Genomic DNA, 13,243 nt, shown 5'->3' on the forward strand with positions numbered 1-13,243 from the left:
AATTTAGAATAATTCTAAAAATGATATAAAAAATATCTGATACTTTGAATCACTTTTTACAAATAATACTTATAATCTTATATACACATTTCTCGGTTTGTGCGCAATTATTTGCTTTTGTACATTTTATGGATAGATCAGTCGAGCCGTTTTTTCAACAAAAAAATCTAAACTCGTGGTGTATAGCTTATGGAAAATTGCTGGAATTTTCCCTACTATAATGAAATATTCGAAGAATATTAAATGTTTTCAAATAGATTTTTATAAATACTGTAAAATTGTCTAATATTTATAAGAATTACATAAACTGAATTGCAAAGTTAAAATTATTTATTTAAAATAAATAAGTGAGCTTTAGCATTTTAGCAAGTAATTAAATGCTGAATTATTTTCGATATACAAAAAAATTTGAAATAATTATTTTATAATTTTTTTCCAAAAGCAATTGTTTTGCCAATACAAGCAGAAAGTTTTTTGAATAATTCAAATCGCACGCTTAGTTCTTTCAAAAACTGCCATTTTTGTACATTTAGCACCGTATCTTCAAAACGGCTGCACCTGGCTTTGCCACAAAATAATCACCACTTCTCCCCAAATTGAATGTTTTTCAGATCATTCAAATCGGATGCTCCGTTGCTGCACTCTTTGCTCCGTATTTCTGTAACGGCTGGACCTGCCTTTGCCAAAAACTAATTAGAACATCTTCCTATCAATAGAAATCGAATGTTTTTTGAACCATTCAAATCGGTTGATTCATGCGCCTGAAAATGTGGACGAAGCATTGCGAACACAAAATCAAACACACACACACATTCATTTTTTCTAAGGCATGCTAAAATGTTCAGAAACCTTCAAAACGTAAAGATTTTCTATTCAAAAATTTTCAATTACAATTTTTGGACGATTACACGGACGGGAAATTAATAAATATGATATCTGCACTCGTATATGTTATTTTTAAGTGCATCGCTAGTCTAGCCTTATTGAGAATACCTACTAAAGTTATAACACATTCAACTAAATAAGTATGATGTGTAACCAAAAATAGGCCTAAAGGAACAAAAGATCATTTATCAATGCCTTGGCTTGTCTTTCATATATTATGGTCTGCGTATCACAGTTTGACAATATGTGTCATCATCTAAGAAGCATACACCTTCAAAGCTATATCTGCATTTCTTAATTGCTCCTGAGACACAGTGGGCAAAGGCAAAGTTCTACTCGGGGCGCCATCGCCACCTCACACACTGCACCTATACAAGGCGACACTTGTCGAATGTAATTAGAAGCTGCGGTGGCCCCTTATGATTCTCATCGTTTCGGAAGTCTGCCGATTCATTTTATATGCTAATTTGTAATTCACAAAATATGATTTTCATTCGCTTAAGTCGAGATAGGGGCGGTATCGGTCAATTAAAAATATCGGTTCGGGTGCTCAGAACTTTTGAGACTAATCAAGAAGTTCTCAAAACCGAAGTTTATGGACGACTATCAACTTAAGAGTTTCTTGCAAGCCATCTTTTATGGTGTACAATCACGATTAGAACACAGAAATGCAAATGAGAAAGAATGGTTTTGTAAAGATAATTATTAACTTACCGTAGGGTAAGTTATAGTAACGGGCCAAAAACAGAACATGAAATTTTTTGCATATCTTCATGTATCAGAGGTTTCTTAACATTTTGGCATACCTCAGAAAATATATATATGTATGTATGTATGTGTGTTTTGTATGTCCGCATTTTTTCGTCCATGTTTTCGGGAGCACGGATCAACCGATTTGAATCAAGATGCATCAAGATTTTTTATCGAGTTCACAACAAGCACAATGCTCACTAACTATTAATAAATATTTTATAATAATCATAATTTAATATAATAATGGGTAGTACTGCCCTAACTGAAATCCAAAATAATTCAGGAAATTGTGAGAGAGTTACGATTGCCATTCACGTCGCAGTGCCTTCTTTTACATAACAAACTTTACAATAAGTACATTCAGCTACTATTACAGATAATTTAATATCGCGGCGTGTGGAGGATAGCTATCCTGTGATAGCACCTTCTGTAATTATAGCATTAAATTTTATGTAATTTGATGTAATAATTCGTTACAGCTTCTTGTTTTAAGACGCTTTGGTGGTAAAGTCTTGAGCAGGTCACGCGCCAGTTGATTTGGATGTTGACTTAGCCGCATTTTGTATCTGGAGCAGAAATGGTTAATTTCTTCTTCCGTAGTTAGAATACTAAGGTACCAGTTTGGTACATATTTTGGAGCGTTCACGATCTGTTTCAAAATTTTGTTCTAGATCCTCTGTATAATTGCTATGCTTGATTACTAGCCGCACCTCATAGTTGTAGACCGTAGGACCATATAGGTTTAATAGGAAACATATTTTTGATCTGTTTTTTTTTTTCAAGGAAAAATTCGTTTTACCCCTGCACGATATCATATTATCCAAAGCAAAGTTTCGAACTCACGGTCTACACAAGGCAGTGCGCCTAACCATCGCGCCATAGAACACCTATTTCAAGATTAAAATACAGTAATAAAAATATTATTTTAGCATTACATTCGAATAAGCGAATGCATTTTAAATATTTTGTCAAAATATACTTATTTGAAGAATGATACAAAAAATAATCTACTGGAATGTTTCAGGTAACGCATATCGAAACTGTTCATCCTAATATAAAAATTTGAAGATATGGAGTAACTATAAACCCTAAAAATTCATATATGACGAACTTAATTCAATATGGATATGTAACTTACCTATATGACATAATAACAAATACTGGAATTAGAGATTCTGAGTGAAAGTTATGTAACATATGAGGAAAAAAACAAATTTGTATATAGCATAATTTATGTTGCGTTTGTCTTTGGACATTGTTGTTATACTGGTTCATGTAAACAATTGCATTTAATTATATGTTAAATGCAGAAAGCAAACTTTTTCAATTGTGCCACACGAAATCATAAATTTATAAAAAAAAAGCGCATTGACTGATCAAAGTTACTTAAAGTTGCATAGTTGTATAGTGCACTAAAAGACTTTACGGAAATTTCAACTAGTAAAACAAATATATCAAAGTCTAAATAATACATTATAGTACGCATAAATATATGTACTAGAGATGGGTAACTCACTTCGGAGTTATCACTCCGATACAGCGGAGTGAATCCGAGTGGAGTTGTTTCACAGGATTTGTCATATCCGACTTTCCTAAACTGATACTAAATTTGGTAATATGTGCAGATATTTGCTTGAGATTTTTTACTAATACAAAGATTTGGGTCGAAAGAAGTGTTTTTTTTTGCTCGTCTCACAGGCAGGTATATAATGTCTCAAAATAATGCTATTTGGTGTTCTATATTCTGTATACGATTATGTTTGTCCGTAAATGAGCCTTTTCAATGGTATTCAAGCAGCTAAAAAATATTTAGTATTGTATTATAACTTTTCACAATTATGATTTTATAATTGCTAATCAAACTACCTAATGTATAATTAATTCTCGAAAGGGAAATAATAAAAGAATGTGAGGTATTATTATTTTGTGAAAAATATCATACAGAAAGATTTGTTCTTATTTCATATATAAAGTTCACTGTGTTATTTTCATATAAAAATAAACATATTCAAAGAATTCTATATTTTCTCTACAAAACTAATTACAGAATTGATTTTGATTCCCAAGTTTTTTGTTAATTATTATAATTAAATGAACAAAAATGTTTGAACTACCTGTAAACGATTTACAACGTCTTAATAAATCCTTAGATTTCTTAACAACACAATAGAGAACACATTTGTGTCAAGTGTTATGTTTCAAAGTTGTCGAAGATGTGGAGTTATTAAGTGGATATAACTGCTCTATGAAGCGGAGTCAAATCCTAACCGATCCGGCTTCGGATATGATTAGCAGATTTCTAGTTGACTATTCTAAAGTATATATTGTTACAGTACATAAAGCAATTTTAATTATTAAAACAAATATATCAAAGTCCAAATAATCCATTACAGTACGCATCAATATATGTACCCATTGTTTATTTTAAATATCTCATCATATAATCCCTTCTTCGAAATTCATCGGAGCATTTAATAAACACGATCGCAGTCATCGTTCTGAATATTAATAACCGAGATTAATCACCGTCGGTTCCTTCTGAAAGCAAATTTTGCTACAAGGTGTCGTCGTATGATGATGTTTCTTCCTCTTGAACCTATTAGCACCCTTCGTGTCAAGGCTTTGGAATGATGAATTTGTAAACTGACGAACGAGTTCAACCCCTTGGAATAGGGTTGGATAAATTAACCGGTTGACGCGAGCTGTCATGTAGTTGTCGAAAGTGGGAAAGTATGGGAAGACACTTGTTGATATGAGTTGGCGATGATTTCGAAAATTCAAGGGAGTTTTGAAAAAAACTTTCACGAAAATGGTGATTTGATGAGTTTAAATGGTTTTGAAGACGTTAACTTCACTAAAAGTAAATTATTGAAATTAACTAGTAGTGCATGGTATCATAAATAAATATTCAAGCAAAAAAAATCAATAAATGATCAATGATTAATTACAATTGTTTTAAATATTTTTAAAGAGATAATTATTATTACTATATATTTATTCGTTCATATAATATACAGTGACGATCTTATCGGTCAAAACACTTGAAATTGTTTACATTATTGAGGAGAAGCCAAATGAATCCATCTGAGGATATATTTTTTACGATTAGAATAATGCATATGAGATATATACAATATACATATTTAAATTTCTTTGTTACTTTTGAAAAAAAAAATCTGAAAATTTTGAAATTTGTTTGAACCCTATAAGTGAACTTTAAAAATCAAAATTCTTATTACTGAATCCAAATAATTGTAACAAAATTAGTGCACATGTTTAAAATCTCTATAAAATATCTGATAATTTGATGTGCATATGTCTAACGATTATTTTAGACTGCCAAATATTGTTTTTTACGTTTTTCTCTATCTCCAAAACTGCCTTTCCAAAAATTTGATCAATTCTTCAGTTCGTCAATACAAGTGAAATGTTTTTTGAATCATTCAAATCGGTTGATCGATGCGCCCAAAATCGTGGACGAAAAATTGTATTCAAGCATACAAATATGCACACACTTACATCGATTTTTTAAGGTTAGCAAATTGCGATTTACTACTAGTTTATCTTTATTAATCCAATATTTCTAGTTTGTAGAAGTTTGTAAGAAAAGTAATGTAGTATCAAGAACAAAAATACAAAGTTTTTATGAACAATATTTGTAGAATTTTTATCACTACACAGACGACCTATTACAGAAGAAATTGTATAAATCTTCGAAATTTGGTCTATCCTCTGTACTCCACTGCCAACATTTGGACATGCGACCATAAATTTCATCATCGGCATGTTCAGGCTTCAATAATCTATTTCCAGAATTTAACCAGCTGCAAATATCGGTTTTTGATTTACCTTCGTAAATTTCCTTTCCATTAGAAAAAATTTCATACAGAATAATTCCAAAACTCCATACGTCAGACTTCACTGAATAATTGCTATCTTTTAGGACTTCAGGAGCTGAATATTTCCACATATCATCTGCTCTGCTATATGATTCGCTTTTTCTAATTCTAGAATTCCAATGGTTATAAATTTTTATACCATTTTGAAAGTTAAGAAGGATGTTTCTGCTTGTTAATTCTTTATGAACGAAATTTCTTTGTTGGAGGTACAACATGCCCTCAGCGATTTCCTTAGAAATACGATACATTAATGATTTATCTAAATGATCAAGTCCCTTGAGATAGTTTAAAAGACTTCCTCCTGAAATAGAAAATGTCTATACAAATTATTTTCTACATTTTGTGAGCAATGTGTATATCGAAATAAGCAAATTATAGTTAGATTAAGTTTGTAAATGTTGACATTGTCTCTTAATAATACGAAAATTTGAAAAGGGATAAAATAGATTAATAAAGCAACTCGATTAAAAAATATATTGAAAGAATGAACGTATTTTAACAAAAAACAAAACAGTTGCACAAATGTCGATAAAAGCTGGGAAATCTCATTTCCATTTTCTATAAAACTTGCGTTAAAATTTTTATTATCAGAAGGTCTGTAGAAGATGTTAATGCAAATGCTAGTACTAATACAAAAAGATTTTACCTTTTACGTAACTTGTAATCGTCCAAATTTCTTCAGAAGTGGTGGATATACCGAAAAAACATGACAAACGATGATGATCTAGTGTTTTCATGATCATAGCTTCCGATTTAATTATATCTAATGAATTCACACGATAAATGCTTATTTTATGAACTGTCACATCGATTTTCTTCTTTTTCCATAGTGCTTGCGAAACAGGATTATAAGATCCTCTACTCAAGTTAGACTTAAACTCAATATCTTCAACTGGTATAATTATTTCATCACCATGACTATTAGAATCGTCCTGCTTAGTGCAAGGATTTGTCAATTTAATGCCCAATGTATCCAACGGATTATCTAAAATAAATATTCATTCATTTATATGTTTGAATATTTTTAAATTATAATTTGTTGAAGTGGAAAGACAATGCAGATGTCGTCGAAAACAATTGCGAGAGTTTACCTACTGATGAAGGAAAGCATATTTACCCTATGATTATACAAATAACGATAATAATAATAATAATAATAAATATTAAATAAATGAATCTTGTCTTTTTTGAAAAAAAAACAAATCATTTTCTCTTCTGGTTTACTTCCGTTTCGTATTGTGAAGTGAAGGCATTTTTTTCACACCAAAACAAGCAAAATGCTTTTTGAATTGATCTAATTGGTATAAATAAAAATTTTGGTATGGAACCTAAAAAAAATGACACAAAATTTGTACTCATTATTAAGATCTTTATAAAATATCTGATAATTTGATATGCATATATCTAATGATTATTTTTGACCGCCAAATGGCGTTTTTGCATTTTTGTTATTGAAAATTTGTAATCGCTGGACTTGCCTATCCGAAAATTCAAACAGTCGTTTCTTTAGTCAATATAAATAAAATGTTTCTTGAATTATTCAAATCGGACGCTTCGTTTTCTCAAAAACTGAATCACCATTTTTGGAGTTTTTGCCTCGTATCTTCGAAACGACTAGACCTGTCTGTGTCAAAATCTAATCAGCACGTCTCCTTATCGATATGAATCGAATGTTTTCTGAATTATTCAAATCAGTTGATCCGTATTCCAAAGGTATGCCGAAATGTTTATAAATTTTTGAAACGTAAGGATATAAAAAAAAATCAGTTTAGATATTTTTTTTTATTACTATAACTTACCCTTAGGAAAGTTAACAATTAATGTATAATATAAATTGTATATCAAAATATAACTAGGGGAAAGTCTCCGAGTGCCGGACACCTAAGGTTATTTATAAATAAATCAAAAAATATTTTACGAAATGTTTATTAAATTATAACTTATGTTAGATAACAAAGATAGAAATCAAACTAAATTAACAAAAACGCAACCTTTGACAACAAATAATTGATATTATTAATCAAACATTGGTAACACAAAATATGGTTTTAAAAAGTGGCACCTAGTACCGGGCATTTCAAAATAACCTGCATTGAACACATATGTATAGCCATCTTCACACTTTGGAATGTCTGCACATGCATGTTTGACGAATATTTTTTGATATTGTGAAAAAAATCACTATATATACACCCTTTTGGCTGGGGTACGCTGATGCTCTCAGCTGGAGCATTCATCATAAGATTTCCATTCTTTGACTAGGAAATACGAAAAATGGGGTTGTGTAGTGACCGTTAGCACTCATGCAAAACAAAATTAAATAATTAGAATAAATTACGTCAATTCTCATAAAAATATCAATATGTTTTGTCACGCGGCGCTCGGTGTGTGATCCTGTACCTGTGTGCACCCCGCGCCCCTTTCATTTGTATTTTGAAATGGAAAGATTTATATTTGCTTAAATAATACGTGTTAAATAGAGTGTCCGGCACTAGGTGCCGTCCGGCGTTACGGGAGTTCCCCCTACATCATGTGCTTTTGTACTTACTTTTGTAATTCCACACAAGCGCAGGCATACTGGGAAAACTATTGTTGAATTCAATATAGTAACGTCCACTTTTAGATACTTTGATTTCGAAATGCGCAACTTTATAGTCTTCATGTTCTCTATACTTAATATGCAATACATATAATAGGAATGATGGCTGTTTTGACTTTCTTATCAAAAACGTTCCTGTAGTTCCAGTATCATATAGTAATAAAGAAGTAGCTTTTTCGCGGGCAATATCCTTGAAAAACCACCTAAAAAGTAAGAAACATGATATATAAAAATATAGAAAAAGATATGGCATACATTATACAAAATTTTATTGTTTTTAGATATCTTGTGTGTGAATACAATTAACCTTTTTTCAGAGATAATTATGATGATAAATATGATAATAACTTTTTATAATAATACATACATACATACAATATAGTAAAATCAATATCGTTTATAAAATTGTATTAAATTAACTTAATATTCATATTATCGTTAAATTAGATACCAATCATATGATTAATTATGAATATCATAAAATAAAATTAGAACTAGTTGTGTATGGAATTGTGCCTTAAGGCAAATTGCAGGAACTTCCCGTACCATATCATACTGTACCATTCTCTTATATTTATAAAAATTATATAAAGTTAAAATTATTTATTTAATTGTTTAGAATTAAAATTAAATTTTTGATAAAAAAAATTTTTTAAAAAAAAAAAAATAAAAAAAATATTTGAAATTTTTTTTTCCAAAAACATTTATTTTGTCAAAAGAAACAGAAAGTTTTTTGAGCCATTCAAATACGCTGCTTAGTTCTCACAAAAACTGCCATTTTTTGCACGATTAGCTTGTTATCTTCAAAATCGTCAGACTTGTCTTTGCCAAAAACTAAACACCACTTCTCCCAATCATTACAAATTGAATGTTTTTTGGAGCATTCAAATCGGATGCTCAGTTCTCTCAAAACCTCCATTTCTATTTTTTATACTCTTTGCTCCGTATCTCCGAAACGGCTGGACCTGCCTTTGCCAAAGACTAATCAGCACATGTCCCTAACATAGGATTCTTTGAACCATTCGAATCGGTTGATCCGTGCGCCCGAAATCGTGAACGAAAAAACACATACAGACATCCATTTTTTTCTGAGGTATGCCAAAATGTTCAGAAACCTTCAAAACGTGAAGATATGCAAAAAAATTTATTTTTGATTTTTGGCCCATTACTATAACTACCCTACGGGAAGTTAAAAACTAGGTGTAAGTGGCAAGTTAAATGAAGTTTCCGCTATGAGTGAATAATCGATTTAATCAATAAATATTTGATTTGTATTTGATCTATCTGTCTAACTGTCTACCTGTGTGTATGTCAACTTTTTACTTTAGTATCTGCCTGCATATCCGCTTGTCTACCGATTTACCTGTATTTATTTCTACCGCTCGACATGCCTACCAGTCGACCTGACAACATACATGTCTACTTGTCCACATGTCTGTTTATCTGCCTATTTTCCTGTCCATTCGTCTACTATACCTTCTTTAGTCTACCTACCTGTCCATTCGTCTCTATTTCGTCTGTGTATCAATATTTTTACATGTATGTAAATGAATATTAATGATTTGTAATGATTAACGATTGAAATTGTAAAAGAATTTCTAAAAGTTGATTGCGAATTAAAGAAAAAGATACCATGACTACAGAATACATATGATTATAGTTACTAACTCTTCATCCTCGAATCGACGTTCCTCCTCGACCAGCATTTTTGGTACCAAACCTTGTCGCATGGTTTTGAAGTGAAGGACTTCATAATAATCCTCAACATTTTGTAATACTTTCATTCGGTCTCCTACTTGGAACGATATTTCGTCGAATCTTTTAGCTTCATAAGCGTAGACTCCGAATACTAATAATAGTGGTGGTTCAGGATGTTCTGCGAAAATAATGAAGAGTAATTATAAAAGGTAAAATGACATGACATAAAGATTCAAAGCTTGTCAAACACAATTCAAAACTAGTGGGGCGCATGGCATCGTGCCTTAAGGCAAATTGCTGGAACTTTCCGTACCAAAATTTATTTTCTTTTAAAAAGATTAACATTTTTGAAAAAAATTACTTTGAAAAAATAGATTTTTGAGAAACTAACTTCTTTAAAAAAAAAGACTTTTTGGAAAAAAATTAAAATCTGAACCTTTTTTCAGAGCAATCGCACTGCTTTAACTGCATAGAGACGAAATATCAAAGCGCGTAAGCGCTGCGTCGCCGTCTAACGGATAAACATTGGCACGGAACCCATAGAAATGTAAACAAAATTTATACTTATTGTTAAAATCTCTATAAAATATGTGATAATTTGATGTGCAAACGTCTAATGATCATTTTTGACCGTCAAATGGCATTTTTTTTTACTTTTCTTACTAGATCTCCTAAACGGCTAGACCTGCCTTCATAAAAATTTGATCAATTTTTCATCTTGTCCATATAAGTAAAATGTTTTTTGAATTATTAAAATCAGATGCTCCGTTCTCTTAAAAACTGAGCTACCGTTTTTAGCATTTTTTGCCCCGTATCTTCGTAATGTTCAGAAACCCCTGAAACGTAAAGATATATAAAAATATCCATTTTGTTTTTTTTGCGATTACTATAGCTTACCCGACAGGAAGTTAAAACAGGGTCGTCTATTTACACAAGGCCAAACGTGGCGATTTACACTACATCATTTTCAAAAAATAGCGTTTTTATAATCCTCTGTATAATTTCATAAATTTTTGAAGATTAATTCAGGAACTCTACTTCTCATAGTTCGAAACGGTAACTCAGGCCTTAAGGCAAATTGCTGAAACTTCCCGTACCAGAATTAAATACTCAAGGAAACAAATCTATGATCAATAAATATTTATCAATGATTAATAACAATTGTTTCGAATATTTCCAATTATTTTATCGCTCATATTATATAGCGACGATCTTATCGCGATCGTTTACATGAGGCATCTATCTGAGGAAATATTGCTTTCGATTAGAATAACGCATATGAAATATATATATTTTTCAAATAAATTTTAAACTTTAAATTTATAGTTAAAATATAAAACCTTGTATATGTTTGAAAATTTTGAAAAAAAAACTAGTTGGTATTGGTATTTTACCTTGAGGCAAGTTATATAAACTTTCATATATGTGTTAATAATCGACTTAATCAATAAAAAAGAAATTAATTTATGAGTGCTTAAAAGTAATTCCGAGTGGATTTATTACGCTTAATTGAAAACGAACGAACACGTTAACTCGGAGTATTTTCTAAAAGCAAATTTTCAAAAATCATCAATTTATAATTGAATCAGTTTCCGCAGAACTTTAATGGTTTAGTATGTTCATTAAGACGAAGTACTCTATCGTTATACCAAGTAAATCCTGTAATTTTAATATTAACAAATGTCAATAAAAACTACTTATTTTCTCAAACTTTAATAAATTTCTAAAATTATACTACTTGTCGTAAGGCCGTAATATTTCAGTAAGTTCTATAAGACCATGATATATATCGCTAAAAAAAATTCCATAAAAATCGGCTTAAATTTTTGTTTCAACAGTTAATTACAAGAAAATGGTTTGGTCGATTTTTACCTAAAATTAATCAGTATCATTCCCAACTAACATCTTTCGAACAGTTTTTGATTTTTTAAAATCGATTCGGTAGTTTGAGCTTAAATGTGGACGAAAAGTTTAACACTTTTGTCCAAATTACAAAGGAACTGCTTGGCAGATCGTCTCACATAACTGACAAACGATAGTCCTCATTGATATACATCAAATGGCTTTTAAATTTCTGAAATCGTTTCAGGCGGTTTTGAGAAAACGTCGATCAAAGATCTAATTTTGACAAATGCCAAAAGAACGATACTAATTTTTGCAAACTTTGATGAATTTTTAAAGCTCCTGATCTACCGTCAAAAAAATAATAATAAAAATTGTCGAAATTCTTTTTGAAAACTTTATTACAAGAAAACTACCCGGCTGATCTTTACCAAAAACTAATCAGGTCGATTCCCAACCAATATCTTTCGAACAGTTTTTGAATTTTCAACATCGATTCAGAATTGCGGGCTAAAACGTGGACGAAAAAATTTTCTCAATTTTGCTATTTACAGAGAAACGGCTTGGTTAATCGTCGCGCAATTGATAAACGCGATACATCGAAATCAGGTGCTCCGTTCACTCAAAAATTGTATTATCGTTTTTGGCACTTTTTCCCTCTAGCTGCAAATCGGCTGGACCTGTCTTTGCCAAAACCTAATCAGTACATCTCCCTATCAAAAGGAATCGAATGTTTTTTGAACCACTCAAATCGGTTGATCTGTGCGCCCATAACGAAAAAATACGGACCCACAAAACACACACACATCCAATTTTTCTGAGGTGTGCCAAAATGTTCAGAAACCTTTGAAACGTGAAGAATGCAAAAATTTCATTTCAAAACCAAATCAGCACATTTTCCCATCAATAGGATTCGATTTTTCTTTTCATGTCGAATGCTTTTTGAATCCATATATACGCACAAACACATACAAACACTCGCCCACACCACATACATCCATCCATTTTTTCTAAATTATGCCAAAATGTTCAGAAACCACTCAAACGTGAAGATATGCAAACGTATTATCTCCCGATTTTTGGACTATTATAATAACTTACTCTACGGGAAGTTAATAATTATCGTATCTTATAATCGATTAATTTATTATCTTATTTTATATTTTATTAATTAATTTCGATATCTTATAATCGTTAACATATTTTTCCTACGAATTGTCCATACCGCTTTCGTCGTTTCTACTGCGATTCCCTTCATGACTAAGTCTTGGTCTTTTTCTTGCCATGTCGGTACAATTTAATAAAAATAATTAAACCGTAAAATTTAATATTACGACTTCACTTTTAACTGTCTCTCATAGCGAAATCCAAACCTTTTATATGTAATTTATATCTTATCTTAGACATTATCACAACTTGCGTGATGCTTAGAGAACGCACGGGTAATTGTGGATAAATTAATAAAAAAAAATGCATTATAGTGTTAGTTTCAGCAAATTTACGTATATTAGAAGATACGTGTATAATTTTTCGTTAAAGTTTTCATTCACCAAACATTCAGAACCGA

At 30.9% G+C, this 13,243-nt stretch overlaps 1 protein-coding gene across 1 annotated transcript; it reads right to left on the bottom strand.

Moving 5' to 3' along the window:
• Positions 1-5,064: 5,064 nt before the first annotated feature.
• LOC113363202 (tyrosine-protein kinase Src64B-like) lies at positions 5,065-13,026 on the bottom strand. Its single transcript, XM_026605685.1, has 5 exons — positions 12,902-13,026; positions 9,805-10,012; positions 8,086-8,339; positions 6,184-6,522; positions 5,065-5,838 (listed from the first exon to the last, which is right to left on the bottom strand). Exons 1-5 carry the CDS (start codon positions 12,960-12,962, stop codon positions 5,312-5,314), a joined length of 1,389 nt encoding a protein of 462 aa, XP_026461470.1. The 5' UTR covers positions 12,963-13,026; the 3' UTR covers positions 5,065-5,311.
• Between the last annotated feature and the right edge of the window lie 217 nt (positions 13,027-13,243).

The sequence above is a fragment of the Ctenocephalides felis genome, unplaced genomic scaffold, assembly GCF_003426905.1.
Source record: "Ctenocephalides felis isolate EL2017-DRISC unplaced genomic scaffold, ASM342690v1 CF-g0.4_SCAFFOLD_00845, whole genome shotgun sequence".
In the NCBI taxonomy this organism is placed as follows: Eukaryota; Metazoa; Arthropoda; class Insecta; order Siphonaptera; family Pulicidae; genus Ctenocephalides; species Ctenocephalides felis.

What these genes read in the sequence shown, in the direction of transcription:
- LOC113363202 (XM_026605685.1), bottom strand. Translation starts at nt 12,962, where the DNA reads ATGGCAAGAAAAAGACCAAGACTTAGTCATGAAGGGAATCGCAGTAGA. An exon ending in CGTCGATTCGAGGATGAAGA is followed by an intron (nt 8,340 to 9,804) that starts GTTAGTAACTAT and finishes CTTACTTTTTAG; the next exon opens with GTGGTTTTTCAAGGATATTG. An exon ending in GCTTGTGTGGAATTACAAAA is followed by an intron (nt 6,523 to 8,085) that starts GTAAGTACAAAA and finishes TATTTATTTTAG; the next exon opens with ATAATCCGTTGGATACATTG.